The 15342-nt window shown below is 39.9% G+C and overlaps 2 protein-coding genes across 2 annotated transcripts; one reads left to right on the forward strand and one right to left on the reverse strand.

Moving 5' to 3' along the window:
• Positions 1-3878: 3878 nt before the first annotated feature.
• On the reverse strand, positions 3879-14075 carry si:ch211-212k18.15 (probable E3 ubiquitin-protein ligase RNF144A-A). The gene is made up of 4 exons (XM_024373553.2): positions 13769-14075; positions 12878-12978; positions 8063-8236; positions 3879-4667 (listed from the first exon to the last, which is right to left on the reverse strand). The coding sequence occupies exons 1-4, from the start codon at positions 13854-13856 to the stop codon at positions 4212-4214; spliced, it is 819 nt and encodes a 272-aa protein (XP_024229321.1). The 5' UTR covers positions 13857-14075; the 3' UTR covers positions 3879-4211.
• Positions 14076-14311: 236 nt separating this feature from the next.
• zgc:194655 (uncharacterized protein LOC794380 homolog) lies at positions 14312-15201 on the forward strand. The gene is made up of 2 exons (XM_042327172.1): positions 14312-14583; positions 14769-15201. Exons 1-2 carry the CDS (start codon positions 14439-14441, stop codon positions 14903-14905), a joined length of 282 nt encoding a protein of 93 aa, XP_042183106.1. The 5' UTR covers positions 14312-14438; the 3' UTR covers positions 14906-15201.
• Positions 15202-15342: the final 141 nt, after the last annotated feature.

Below are 15342 nucleotides of genomic sequence, written 5' to 3' on the forward strand. Positions count from 1 at the left end.
GAAAGAGCGGTCACGACAATGCAGACAAAAATTCCAAATTATATCCATAATGTCCACAGAAACATGTCAAACGTTTTTTATAATCAATCCTCAGGGTGTTTTTCAAATATCTATTCGATAATATATCAACCGGGACAGTTGGCTTTTCACTAGGACAGGGAGTAACAATGGCCGCCTTTCTCTTTTGCGCACAACTCACTCTGAGAGCCCCCACCTATCCACTTACGCAATGTGGTCGTTCGCGCTCATTCTTCAAAATAAAAGCCTGAAACTATGTCTAAAGGCTGTTGACACCTAAGGGAAGCCATAGAAAAAGGAATCTAGTTGATATCCCTTTAAATGGGCAATAGGGATGCATAAGAACAGAGAGATTTCAAAAACAGGGGCACTTCCTGATTGGATTTTCCTTAGGTTTTAGCCTGCAATATCAAATATATATAACAATATTATTATTATCATAATATTTATTATTATTATTATGTTACAGGTGAGACATACCCAGAAATGTCAACGTCTTGTCAAGTACTCAAATCTGTACAACAGCCCCATATAATCACGTACAGTAGCTCCAACTTACAAGAATGTGTTTACAAGGCAGTGATGAAAACAGTTTATGAGCGCTAATTCAAACAGACAATGATATATATATCTGTTACAATTACAGTTTAAAATGTGTTGTTACAAAATCACTTCTCATTGTGTACATTTCAAGGTTTCACAAACATAAAACAACTATCTAGTTAATGTTTCTCAGACTAACACAATGTTGAGTTTCCTATTGACTAAATAACGATCATTAAGACAAAACACAAAGAGTTGTAATATAATCTGTGTACATGTCATTCTATACTGAAAACAGGTACATTCTGAAAGATGTTGATGTGATAACACATTTTTTATTAATGTCTCAATTTAGGAAAAAAGGCTAAATAATGAAAAATAACTGAATAATATAATACATAATATGCAATTATCTATTGACTTTTTTATTTGTAAATCATTATTACAACATAAATGAAACCTAGAGTTTGGCTTTTATAGTGAATGAAAAAAAGTTGTATATGTATTAGGTTGTGAAGATCTTAGATTACTTGTAAAAAAAAACAACTCAATGTTGAACTAAATCAAAATATGTATTTGTGTTATAAACTCTGAAGAACATGTCTACAACTCACAAATATTATTAAAAAAGTGTAAGAAATTGAAAGACAGTATATGTACCCCATCTCAATATTCACAAGAGACATATTCTGAACTAATGCTACTTTCACATAACAAAATACAATGGCAGTGTCAGTGTATGCATCCTTAAATGCTGTGGGGACTGTGTTATATCTTGTACATGTCCCCCCCCCCCCATAGATATGCCTTAACATCCTAGATACTAGTACATTAGTAGTACATAACAGTGTACTAGTGAAGTACTACAGTACGAACCTGTCTTGACAGCCTCGTTTGGAACTATAAAGCTTCTTGTTTATTGTCGGAACGAGCCTTCTGGATTTGTGTTGTACCGTATATAAAACATCCGTGACTCTTTGATTCACCAAAGGTTGACCAGCACAGCCCAGTGCGGGCTATTCCACCTCACCGCACTGGCCTGGCTACGGGGAGCATTCAGCCAGGTAGGGTTGGGCAGGCTCGGTGCTCCAGACCTCCAGTGCGCTTTCACGGTCCGGTCTATCCGGTGCCACCTCCACGCACCAGCCCTCCGGTGGCAGCCCCCCACACCAGGCTGTCTCTCCGTCTCCTCCCTACAGGTGCTCCCGCCTGTACAGCGCTGCCAGAGTCTTCCTCCTGCTCAGAGTTGCCAGAGTCTCGAGTCTGTCCTGAGCTGCCAGAGTCTCGAGTCTGTCCTGAGCTGCCAGAGTCTCCCGTCTGTCCTGAGCTGCCAGAGTCTCCCGTCTGTCCTGAGCTGCCAGAGCCGTCCGTCAGCCAGGAGCTGCCAGAGCCGTCCGTCAGTCAGGAGCTGCCAGAATTGCCCGTCACTCCGGAGCTGCCGGGATCGCCCTTCACTCCGGAGCTGCTGGAATCTCCCGTCCATTTGGGACCCATTGCTAGGGTCCCCAGTCCGAGGTCGGCAGCGAGTTTCGCCGCTCGAAAGAGGCCACAGAGGTGGGTGAGGAGGCGGACAAAGACTGTGGTGGAGTGGGGTCCACATCCCGCGCCAGAGCCGCCACCGCGGACAGACACCCACCCAGACCCTCCCCTATAGGTTCAGGTTTTGCGGCCGGTGCCCGCACCTTTGGGGGGGGTACTGTCACGTTCTGACCTTAGTCCCTTTGATTTGTCTTTGTTTTAGTATGGTCAGGGCGTGAGTTGGGTGGGTTGTCTATGTTCCGTTTCCTATGTTGTGTTTGCGTTTGGCCTGGTATGGTTCTCAATCAGAGGCAGGTGTCGTTAGTTGTCTCTGATTGAGAATCATACTTAGGTAGCCTTTTCCCACTTGTGTTTCGTGGGTGTTTATTTTCCGTGTCAGTGTTGTGTTCCACACGGAAGTGTTTCGGTTTTGTTTTTTCATGTTGTCGTTTATTGTTTTGTTCAGTGTTCTGTATTCTTATTAAAAACCAAGATGAACACTTACCACGCTGCGTATTGGTCCGATCCTTGCTACTCCTCCTCAGAAGAGGAAGAGGAAAACCGTTACATCCATTATTTTGCAGAAAACCTTTATTGACCTTAAATTATTATTGAATATGTGTAAAACTAAGTATATGTTGTTTTCTAGAGTGCACACAAATATTGTAATGATTGAAGTGTATGTGCGTACCTAGTATGGTGTATCAGTATAGACGTTAAGTTTACTTTTTAAAACATCGTACACCTGGCGATCGTGTCAGCGTGCATTGCGCCCGGCCTGCCACAGGAGTCGCTAGAGCGTGATGGGACAAGAACATCCCTGCAGGCCAAACCCTCCCCTAAAAAGGACAGCACTGGGCCAATTGTGGATAACTTCAAGGCACGCTTTGATGACTTCACTGTTGGAAGAGAACTGCTGCTGCTCATCCATAAACCCCTTCTTGGTCACAAATGTGAGAAAGTTGTCAGGAGAAGCAAAACAGATCTTCAGATGGGTAGATGTTGCGTCACTGAAATTGTATATAACATGTTTTCTAAGTCGTAGACGACTACGTTTGTTACTATGCTGTACCAAAGCGCCGAAAAAGGAAGATATCCATCCGGACCTTTGCCACCTAGGAAATTTGTGTCACTGGACCCTCTCAATTAGTAGTTGAGTATCGCTGCACTACACTGTCTGTCCCTGCATGTCTGATAACCTATCCAGTGCATAGCCTACAGACCTCACTGTCAGACTGTTTTTGATATTTGTCTCAGAAGAGCATACATATTTTAAATATTCGTCCATGCACATTTATGTCCATGAATTTGCCCTTTGATATTACAATGTCCTTGAACGTGTTCGTAATTCTAACATTTGATTATTGTTGTTGTATTGTCAAGGATTGTTTAGTGGCACAAAATGAACACAGTTATTAATCATTTCTCTGTCACTGATTTAAAACAAAGCATTTCTCCACTTCTATATCCCTTAGATTTACTGTATGTTGAAAGCTACGTGTTACTGATGCTTAAAAGCTCATCTTTCATGCATTATGTGTTAGCCTAGTCATTTTACATCTAATGGAATGCTTGATAAGATATCACTTAAGATCTGCACAGGCTCGGTATGAAGGTCCTTTTGAGTTTAAGGGTTTTGTTTTACCAGTAAACGACTATATTATTGGGTAGACGTTTGCTACTGGTATTTTCTTCCTCCTTTTATTATTCTGATCTCAAAACTCTGTGTCCCGAAATGAAGACATCCGTTTGATTTCCATTATTGTTACGGAGCACAAAAAACATCAATATCGAACAGATGAAGTTTGCTACTTTTGTCAGTAGTTTATTACATTACATGATGATGCACATAAGCAACATGATAATAATGATAAGATGATATAGAAATCCTAATTAACATAAAGCTCTGAGTCTACACACTATGAAACTCGCTTTGTATAATATCTAAGATTCTAATATAAGATGGTAAAATAAAACCTAATGCTACACATGAAGCACTGCACACAAACTCTCATTGTACAATATATGGAGAGGAAATGTACATGTGGAGCAAGATTTCTACCTACGTGTTCTGTTGGAGACAATGTAAAGCAGAGTTTACAGTATGCAGTGAATAAGAGGTATCTTATTTTTCAGTTTCTATTCCAGGTGGGTATAGAGGTCTGCCTGGGGGCAACACCAGCAGAGCAGGCTGTGAAATATGAGCTGGTCTCCAAGCACTCCTCCGTGAGCTTAAGGCACACAAAGCAGAACTCTTTATTGCACCTTGGACAGAGAATATTCTTACAACCAGTCTTGTCGTGTTCCACCCGTTGGCCACAGGTGGGACAGGCGCGAATGGAGGGGCAGTCGGTGACACCTGCCACCTGAGGGAGAGACGTGGTTTCACAGTTCTTCAGCAGGTCCAGGTCCTGGTTGATACAGCCATTGTTGTCACAGCGGTCAGAGCGTGGCGCGGGACCTTTCCACTGCTTCAGGCACTGCCAGCAGAACTCATACCTCTGACCTTTGTCTGCAGTGCACACTGTGCAGAGGACACTGAGGTTGGTGAGGTCCTCTCTCTCTACAAAGGTTTCGCAGACAGGGCACTGTTATAAAAGAGGGTAGGGTAAGAGGGGGAGATTAGTAAATGCTATTACTGTCTGCATGCAGAGATTCATGATCATATAGCTGAATAAAACATGTGCAATTACTTTTTTTGGATAACACAGTAAAGAATCTCTGACCAAACCTATGTACTGTAGTTAAAACTTCTTATGGCTGAGGGGCCGTATTGAGTAGCTTAGATGAATAAGGTGCCCAAAGTAAACGGCCTGCTCCTCAGTCTCAGTTGCTAATATATGCATATTATTATTAGTATTGGATAGAAAACACTTTGAAGTTTCTAAAACTGTTTGAATGATGTCTGTGAGTATAACAGAACTCATATGGCAGGCAACAACCTGAGGCGAAATCAAAACAGGAAGTGAGAAATCTGAGGTTGGTATGTACTCAACACAGTTCCTATTGAAATCCACTTGAGATATTAATGAAGTTGCACTTCCTAGGGCTTCCACTAGATGTAAACCGTCTATAGAAATTTGAATGAGGCTTCTACTGCGTTGTGGGACTGAATGACAGCAGAATGAATCAGGTGTCTGGCAGTCAGCCATTTTCTGGTCACGCGCATTTCACATGATAGCGACCTGCGTTCCATGGATCCTGAAGACACAAAGGAATACTCCAGTTGGAACTTTATTGAAGATTAATGATTAAAACATCCTAATGATTGATTCAGTACTTAGTTTGAAATGTTTCTTCAACCTGTAATATAACTTTTTGAAGTTTTTGTCCGACGTAACGCTGACCAGAACGAGCGTTTGGATATGTATACCAAACGCGCTAACAAAAGTAGCTAATTGGACATAAATAACGGACATTATCGAACAAATCAAGCATTTATTGTGGACCTGGGATTCCTTGGAGTGCATTCTGATGAAGATCATCAAAGGTAAGGGAATATTTAGCATGTAATTTATGGTTTATGTTGACTACAACATGGTGGCTATTTTGACTTGATTGTTCTGAGCGCCGTCTCCGATTATTGCATGGTTTGCGTTTTCTGTAAAGTTATTTTGAAATCTGACGCATCGGTTGCATTAAGGACAGGTATATCTATAATTATATGTGTATAACTTGTATTATCAACTACATTTATGATGAGTATTTCTGTTGAATCGATGTGGCTCTGCAAAATCACTGGATGTTTTTGGAACTAGTGAATGTAACGCGCCAATGTAAACTCCGATTTTTTTATATAAATATGAACTTTATCAAACAAAGCATGCATGTATTGTGTAACATGAAGTCCTATGAGTGTCATCTGATGAAGATGATCAAGGGTTAGTGATTCATTTTATCTCTATTTGTGCTTTTTGTGACTCCTCTCTTTGGCTGGGAAAATGGCTGTGTTTTTCTGTGGCTTGGTGGTGACCTAACATAATCGCTTGTGGTGCTTTCGCCGTAAATCATATTTGAAATCGGACACTGTGGTGGGATTAACAATAAGAAAACCTTTAAAACGATATAAGATACATTTATGTTTGAGGAACTTTAATTATGAGATTTCTGTTGTTTTGAATTTGGCACCCTGCACTTTCACTGGCTGTTGTCATATCATCCCGTGAACGGGATTGCAGCCCAAAGAGGTTTTAAGAGGTGATCTGTCCCCACCCACCTGTTCATAGCTCTGTAGTTGTATGTATATTATGCCTTATTATTACTGCCACTCCATTAAAGCCATTAGATGCAGTTTATCACAGTGCACTGCACTTTATTACGCGCAAAAAGTTTAGTACTCATCACTGCATTCTCTACCAGAAAGTTGGTTGGCCCACTGATACATTGGTTGATACATTGCTATATTTTCATTTATAAAGCCCTTTTACAAAATGTCCCAATGTACCTAACATCTTTACTAAACTTTAGACATACGTGTTACCACACCCGGTCTCTGGGATGGTTAACGCTGTAAATTCCTTTGGTCTCAACTGAGTTAGGTAAATCAGCCTTTAGTTTTCTTGCACCTTATTTGTGGAACAATTTTCTAAATGTCCTTACCACACAAACGTGAGATGTCTGAGTTTGGTGTGGAGCCTGAAGTCAGAGATTGCTGAGTTTTGGAAAATGAAAGGAACATATGTGGATTTCCCTCAACTGCAAGATAAAGAATGGTTGGCTGATTTTGCCTTCACCATGGACATCATGGCCCTCATGAATGAACTGGATTCCAAACTACAAGGGAAGGGCCTTTTTACACATCAGATGTACAGCCTTGTCAAAGCCTTCAAGGGAAAATTATTCCTCCTGACCCGCCAAGTAGAAGCCCACAATCTCACCCACCTTTCTACACTACTAGTCTGTTCCTTATCAGATGACCAGCGGGAGAAGTATACATCACTGCTGTGTGCTTTGAACGGTGAGTTTCCTCGTCGTTTTGAGGATTTCAAAGTGTTGGAAAATGACATGCTTTAAGTTTCATCTCCTTTCACCTTCAATGTGGATAACGCTCCACTGACCTGCAACTTGAGCTTATCGATCTTCTGCAGTGATTGGAGAACTATTCAAAACAATGTCACTGACGAGGTTCTATGCATCTCTCGATGAACAAAACTTTCCCATGATTAGGAGTCATGCTCAGATGATGTTTGTACTGTTTGGGTCAACCTATGTATGTGAACAGACATTTCCAGTGATGAAATATAATAAGTCAAGGCAAAGATCATCTCTTACTGACTCTTACCTCTCAGCAGTCCTGTGCATAGCGACGTCAGAAACTATACCTGGCTTCACTGCTCTAGTCAATGCCCATCAGAGACTTCACTCCTCACACTTGAGTTGTTTAAATGTAATGTTGAGCTCTCTCTCTTTCTTGTGTTTTTGCGCATACCCGTTGACGAGTTCTGTCCGTGGTGCTGAATGCACAGTGTACTTTTCACTCAGTGTAGTTCATTGCATGTTTAATAATGAAAATACCTACCAAAAGGAGAACATGGATGGGGTTTATTTCTGTGCATGTCAAAAAAGGAAAATAAGTGGCATATCTGGATGTGATTTACAGTAGATATATCTGTCAACATAGTCATACACATGATGTATAATCCCGTAATATGATTCTGGCCCGCAATGGCCAAAATATATTGTAATGTGGCCCTCCATGGAGAAGAATTGCCCAGGCCTGTTCTAGGTTCAGAAAGCTGATTGAGGACATTATTACTGATGAATGTCTTTCTTTCTTTCTGCTTGCATTATGTATTTATATTGATGTGTGTATTTTCTGTCATTTATGTAATTCAGGGCTCATCTGTAAAAAGAGACCTTGGTCTCAGTATGACTCCCTGATAAAATATAGGTATAATAAATAAAATAATAATAATAATCTATACAGAAGTTTTAAAAAAAAAGCTTGCAAATAAATCATTTGAACAATGAGACATGCACTCACTGATTTGTATTCACAGTATGTGGCAGCAGCCAAAGCTGCCATGGTCTTCTCGAAGTGCTCCATCTCCTCAGTGGTCAGAACAGCCAGCCTACGTACCTCCTGGTAAGACCACTCAGCACCACACTTCACAAAGGTGCCATCCTCAAGTGCAGGGCACAAAAACTTGAACTGACTCTAGGAGGACAAAGAAGAAAAGTTTTCAAGGAAAATGGATGGACATTGGATATCAAAATAGTGCAATATATTTAATATGCATGATGTAATTCATATTAAAATATATCATTTGTTCGATTAATATGGTTAGTTCAGCTCTATGTCCACCTATTTAATATTAATTTATGATAAATGATAGGCCCTATATACCCACTGATTCTTAAAGGTGCAGTGCATGTATTTTTTATTATTATAATTCCACACTATGAGGTCATAAGGACACTTATGCTACTTATCTAAACAATGGAAGGTACACAATCCATGGCTACAAAGCTAGCTGGCTAGTTAGCTGTAGCTACTTTGTAAGCTAGCTTGACATACTAGAAAGTAATATGAACAAGTTAAGGCAAAAGGTAACTACACGAAACGTGGTTTATTATGTTCTGAAGCAATTTGGCTAACTTGTCTTGATTGTAGAAAATGAAGATGTTTTATGCAAAGGCGCCCTGACATGGAAAGTTTGAAGGTTGGAGAGAGACAGCTATAGTGTTACTAGAGACATTGGTTATGTAATTCTTTTCCAAACATGTGCCTTATTCCAGAGGAAGATTTGCATGGGGTTCATTTTTCTAAACTGCCCCCTGTAATTTAATATATATTTTTTAAATTCAATTGAGTCTATGATGGAAACCTGGTGGTTTTTATTCTAGGCGCGAAGATATTTTAACATCATGTCTAGACGATAAAAGGCTACAAGGATTACTCATGCTTGGCTGCCAAATGTATAGGTGTCTCCATTGGTCTAATATTTAAATTGAGGAAATGTGATTATAATCATTATTTTACCTATCCATGTCAGACATCCCACCTAATGAAAAGGCCCCACATCTTGCTGATGTGAACCGCTGGGCAGAGCACTTGCACTTGGCATGCGTTTATGGGTGAGAAAGTGAACCTGCCATTCCAAAAATGAGAATGTCCAACTTCAATTAATTGGTACAAAACGTGTGTCAGACAAAAGCATTTATGCATTGCACAGGTGGTGGTTGCCTAAATTCACTGTAGTAGGTTTGGCCTAATATATACGGAGTATACAAAACATTAAGGACACATGCTCTTTCCATGACATAGAGTACGTTTACATGCACCGAAGTGGAGGTCGGCTCATTTAAGATGAGGGGAGACGATAAAATGTTTTATGAGCATGGCCTTATTTCTATTACAGCATATTGGATGACTGTCATTCATAGTCCATTAACCTAGCTCAATGTAACATCGACAGGTTTAGGCTACTACCTGATACTCAAAATGTTCCCTGTACCCATCATGAGGTTGTTACAACCTAGCCAATTGAATGAAAGTTTACAACACAGGTCGAGAGAAATTTGAGGAATCAAGGTGACAGACATTAGCCCTATTCGGACAGGGTAACTTTTAATGGGGGAGCTCAGGTAATGTAATTATGTGCACGAGCACAAATGACCACATTTGTCATTTTAGTCCCATCTGAATCTGCCATGTCAGTCATCCCTGCGTTTTGAGGGATATTACAGAGTTTAACAGGTGCTGCACCCAGTTGGGGTAAGAACATGGGACCAAATTGACACTTAAAACAAAGCGCTATGCACATAGCCTACAGATGAAAGATCTGTTTTGTTACATATCAACAGTCCTAGTGCCGTACTTCTCTCTTAAAAAGATGAAGTGGACGATATTGTGCCAATGAATTGATAAATTGCGAAATATGTCAGTTCATTAAATGTCTGCATAGATTACAGTTCATGATTCTCATTGATATGCATTCTTATTTTGACTTTCTCAACTGAAGGCCATTAGGTCAACATTAGGCTATCCCTAGACACTTGGAATACCTTCACGCCTAGAAGAGCCTCCAGGCTTCCGTCATAACGGTCAATTTTGAATGATGGAAAAAAAATGATAACAGGGGCAGTTTAGTAAAACTAATCCCATCCGAATCTTGGTAAAACTGACATACTCTGGTAATTACATAAGCGAAGTTCTATAGTAATACTAGTCCGGTGCGAATAGGGCTATTGACATATTCAATATCGCCTTGCACAAGTTTGCCTGCATCTAGCTGATCTAGGGTGTAATCATTAGTCCAAAAGTTGCAAATTATAGTTTCTATTGGACAAACTCAGGTATGTTTATCCCTGTTTCGTTCCGTTTGCTTCCATTTAAGAAACGTTTTTCAACAGAATCGGCAGAATGAATACGTCCCCGATCACAAGCAAACACAGTTCACTTTCATAGTAACCATATACAAACAGCATGATAATTTTGCTCGTTGTATAATTCCTTCTTGCAGCTACACACTCTCCTCCTCTCACCTTTCCCTTCACTTGGGGACTTCAGTGCACAACACATGGGTCTGTGACCAGGCAAAAAAAACTTTCCAAGCTAAACCTTCGTATCATAACCGCTAACCGCTACACACAGCCTACATTGTTGTCACCATATTAGCTAACGTCAAGTCAACATAGCTACTAGAACTAACGCGTTAGTAAACATGCTACAATCATGTAGTACAGTGTACAGTTAGCAAGCAGTATAGTAGTTACACCGGTGGGCTCCAGTGACAATAAATAAATGAAACCAAAAGCTTTTGAATGATTAGGACACTTGAACACCTTAATTGGCATTTCAGCGGTGTATTTGATCTGCGCATGTGGTAGTGCCAGCCGAGCAAGCCTCCCACTTTATAGCGAATAAAGGGAATTCAGAACAACTGAATGTATGTGGGTTTTAGAAGTAGTTTTCACATACAAACTTTATATGTTCGAACTCAGAATCAAATATGCTTCCCAAAAATAACATGGTAGCTGAGGTAGAACGTTTTTTTGATTGCTGATTTTCTGCGTTTATCAGTGCCATTAGGCAGCTCGATTTAAGATGTGTCTTTGTAAACCGGATTATTAGGGAAACCGTTATTCTTGCAAAGCATGTAAACGTTGTAATCTAACTATTATATTAATCTGACTATCCACAATGATCGCATTATTGTGTGCATGTAACCATACTCATAGACTGACCAGGTGAATCCAGGTGAAAGCTATGATCCCTTATTGAGGTCATGTGACGACCCTCCTACTCTGTCTGCAGTATTCTGTCTTTGTTCTTGTTTCCTTATTAGGATGCCGGTGGGCGGAGTTGGGAGAGTCGTCAGCTTCATGGGAAACACCTGGGCCAGGTGTCTCCCAGGATAAATAGACCTCTTCCCCATTCATGGAAGAGACTTTTGCCATGCAGACACCTTTGTAGATTGTGTTGTGGTTCTTGGTGGCCTTTTGTTTGTTTGCTTTGGCACCTTTCAACACCCTGCATTATCACATTCATGCATGCAAAACACTCACTTACACTACTGATTACTGATTACACACACCATTGTATATTTTCCTTAGTTGCTTTAGTTAATAAATATATATTTTGTTACTCCTTATCTCCACGTTGTCTCCCTTTGTTACGGGCTTTGAGCCGGTTTGTGACAGTCACTTATTAAATCCTCTTTAATCAGTGTAGATGAAGGGGAGGTGACAGGTTAAATAAGGATTTTTAGGCCTTGAGATTGTGTATGTGTGCCAAGACAAAAGATTCTAGTGTCTTTGAATAGGGTATGGTAGTAGGTGCCAGGCACACCGGTTTGTGCCAAGAACTGCAATGCCGCTGGGTTTTTCATGCTTAATCGTTTGCCGTATGTATCAAGAATGGTCCACCACCCAAAGGACATCCAACCAACTTTACACAACCATGGGAAGCATTGGAGTCAACATGGGCCAACATCCCTGTGTAACACTTTTAACACCTTGTAGAGTTCATGCCTTAAAGAATTGAGGCTGCTCTAAGGGAAAAGGGGGTACAACTCAATATTAGGAAGGTGTTCCTAATGTTTTGTACACTCATTATATGAGCTTAGTTCAACTGTCATACCCAATGCTGATGCTATGCTTGGGCCATTGAGAGACTTTGAAGCCACCGGTTGGGAATATTGCCACTCCCAAGTAGGAGCAGTCCTCCATAGGAATTAACGGAATCCTACAGTATTTAAATTAAATGCTGTAGGACAAATGACATGTATTTAAGTTTTTTTCCCCCAATAAAATTAGTACCAAAAATATATACTTTAAGGAAAATGTTTTTAGATATATTTTTATTTTTTTGTTAAACTCACATAATATAATTAAAAAGTATGCATTAAGGTGTCTGTAATAAAATAAACGTGTCAAAAACACATGTAAACAATAATAAATGCATTTCTGTAGTTTCCTAAATATTTTTTACAATTCAGGAGGAGTATCAAGGTGGCTGCAAGGTGGCTTCAACACAGTTCCCCCTGTCAGTCATCCAGGGTTTATACACATCATTGGTCATACCCCATCAGAACCCCACATTTACGCTTGATTTACTCTAATGTTTGTGAACAAAGTAAATGTAAATAAACACTGTACAACCTCAGAACATGGTTAAAACTATAATTCTGATATCATGGTCAGTCCTTTCATCCATAGCTCTGTTTATGAATTTGGGAAAGGTTTCATTTCTCCAGCCCAACCCATCAGCTTTTTACCGAAACAGTGGAGGGTGCCTGCTTTGTTGTTATTTCAAATGCAGATTGCCCCTTTAAGGAATAGCGAGTAGGCCTACCTGGTCCAGTAGGCTGCGACACCATCCGGTCAGTGACTCCGGGGTTACCGCATGACCACAGGACATCTCTGCCTTCAGAGTCTCAGTGTCATCATCTAGGGCTGAGAACAAAACGAGGAAATGTAACAATGAGAAACTCTGAAAAACATGTTCAGTGGTTGAAAAAATACCCAAGTGTCATACTTAAGTAAAAGTAAAGATACCTTAATAGAAAATGACTCGAGTAAAAGTGAAAGTCACCCAGTAAAATACAACTTGAGTAAAAGTCAAAAAGTATTTGGTTTTAAATATAATTAAAGTATCAAAAGTAAATGTAATTGCTCAAATATACTTAAGTAGTCAAACGTTAAAGTAGAAATCATTTCTAATTCCTTATATTAATTAAGCAAACCAGATGGCACGATTTACTTGTGGCACACGCCAACACTCAGACATAATTTACAAACGAAACATTTGTGTTTAGTGAGTCCGCCAGATCAAAGGCTAGTGAGTCCGCCAGATCAGATGCAGTAGGGATGACCAGGGATGTTATCTTGATAAGTGCGTGAATTGGGCCATTATCCTGTCCTGCATTCAAAATGCAACGAGTAGCTACTTCTGGGTGTCAGGGAAAACGTATGGAGTAAAAAGTACATTATCTTTAAGAATGTAGTGGAGTAAAAGTAAAAGATGTTAAAAAAATATAAATAGTCAAGTAAAGTACAGATACCACAAACTACTTAAGTAGTACTTTAAAGTATTTTTACCTACGCACATTACACCACTGACTATTTTCCTCCAGGAACGAAGAGGACATTGACTAGTTGGGGCTAAGTAATAATGAATACCACATTTTTTCTTCTTTTATTTTACCTGGATAATGTTGGTTTATTGATTAAATGGATTGCTTACGATCTAAATCGTCCTGTCGGTTGACGAACTTGAGCGTGGTGTCTCCGGGGTCATATTGCTTTTCTCCCTCCTGCTGTTGGGTTGTCATCGTGTTGCTCTCTATCTTCACTGTCTTGTACAGTAATCCTACTTCTTCACACTCACCCGGGGGACGATGATATAACCACCGGAGGCAGGTGTGCTCTCCCTTGAATGAATGCGTTGCCTGGACCGCGTTCACGGAATAAAATTTCCCGCCGTGAGTAACTCTAAGCCCTTGTTTATCCCTTGGACTTGTTATTCAACACCAGAAGCTTTCACTTTCAAGTTTCAAGAAGACACGTGATATACGGTAAATGACGTTGACTGCATTCATTTGAGGATGTTCTCATAACATTTGCAGCGTTGTAATGCAGATAAACCTGTATCAGCTGGCGGATCTCAGTCACCACATGTATTGAGTCAAACGTGTTTATTGTTCATTTAGTTTGATGGAATTCCCCTGAGATCCCAAGTCACTGTACCTACTTTCAGTTTAATTTCTGTACTCAAAAGTTAGGTCTGTTTATTATTTGTCATGTGCTTCTGAGAAGGAGGAGCATTTTGCCTTCCTTATTCTCTCACATACAAACAGTTACACCAATTGACAGAAAAACTCGGACACCTGAGCAGCTCACGCACATTCATAACCATGGGAAAGATCTACCAGGTCATCGTGATTGGATTCAGAGGGGAGAAAATGGTAATAGACGTGAGCAATACGGAAGAACAAATGAACAGTATGACAGTACTGCAACTGAAAAATAAAATTTCTGAAAGACTCCCGGGGAACTCAGGTAGAGAGATATTCATTCCACAGTGGAATGATTAATCATCAATCATTATGAGAGTTTAATTAAATGTAATTCGATTATTAACTAAATTAAGTATTGAATTTAATTTCGGGGGTAATGGTTGAGCAGTGATTAAGGAAATTCTATTAGTTATCAACTGTATTGACTAAAACATCTGACCTTTTTAGGGGACAATCTGGAGACCCTGCGACTGATCTTCACAAACAAGCAGCTGGAGGACTCATCCGTGCTCTCCTCATATGGGATCCAGAACCAGTCTGTCATTCAGCTAGTGATGAGGGTGCCTGGGGGATGGACACATTGACGATTGGAGAGAAGAGAGAATCTCTGCCTGCATTTTGATGTCTTTTTAATACTGTAGTCTTGTTATATTAATCTCACTGCCAATCCCATTGCCAAACCACAGGAAGGAACTGATGTTGATAAATGTATGGGCTCTTTTTTAAACAAAATATAAACAACATGTGGCCAGAAAGCATTTAGTTTATTCTCTGAACCTGCTACCAGAACTTCTCAATTCATTTTTATTTTATCTGTGACTTCACTGTATGGAAGTCTTCAACAACAACAATATTCAACAATAAATGAATGTTCTCCCAATTCTGGACTCTCTCTCTGACTCATTCATTTGGAAAAATAACAGTTACAGTATCCATATTTAAATATTTTGGTTGACTATTTATTCATTTATTTTCGTCCATGCAGAGAATTAATGCAGAAACATAAAGTTGTCAGTGTGTC

This window comes from Oncorhynchus tshawytscha, linkage group LG09, assembly GCF_018296145.1.
Source record: "Oncorhynchus tshawytscha isolate Ot180627B linkage group LG09, Otsh_v2.0, whole genome shotgun sequence".
Lineage (NCBI taxonomy): Eukaryota > Metazoa > Chordata > Actinopteri > Salmoniformes > Salmonidae > Oncorhynchus > Oncorhynchus tshawytscha.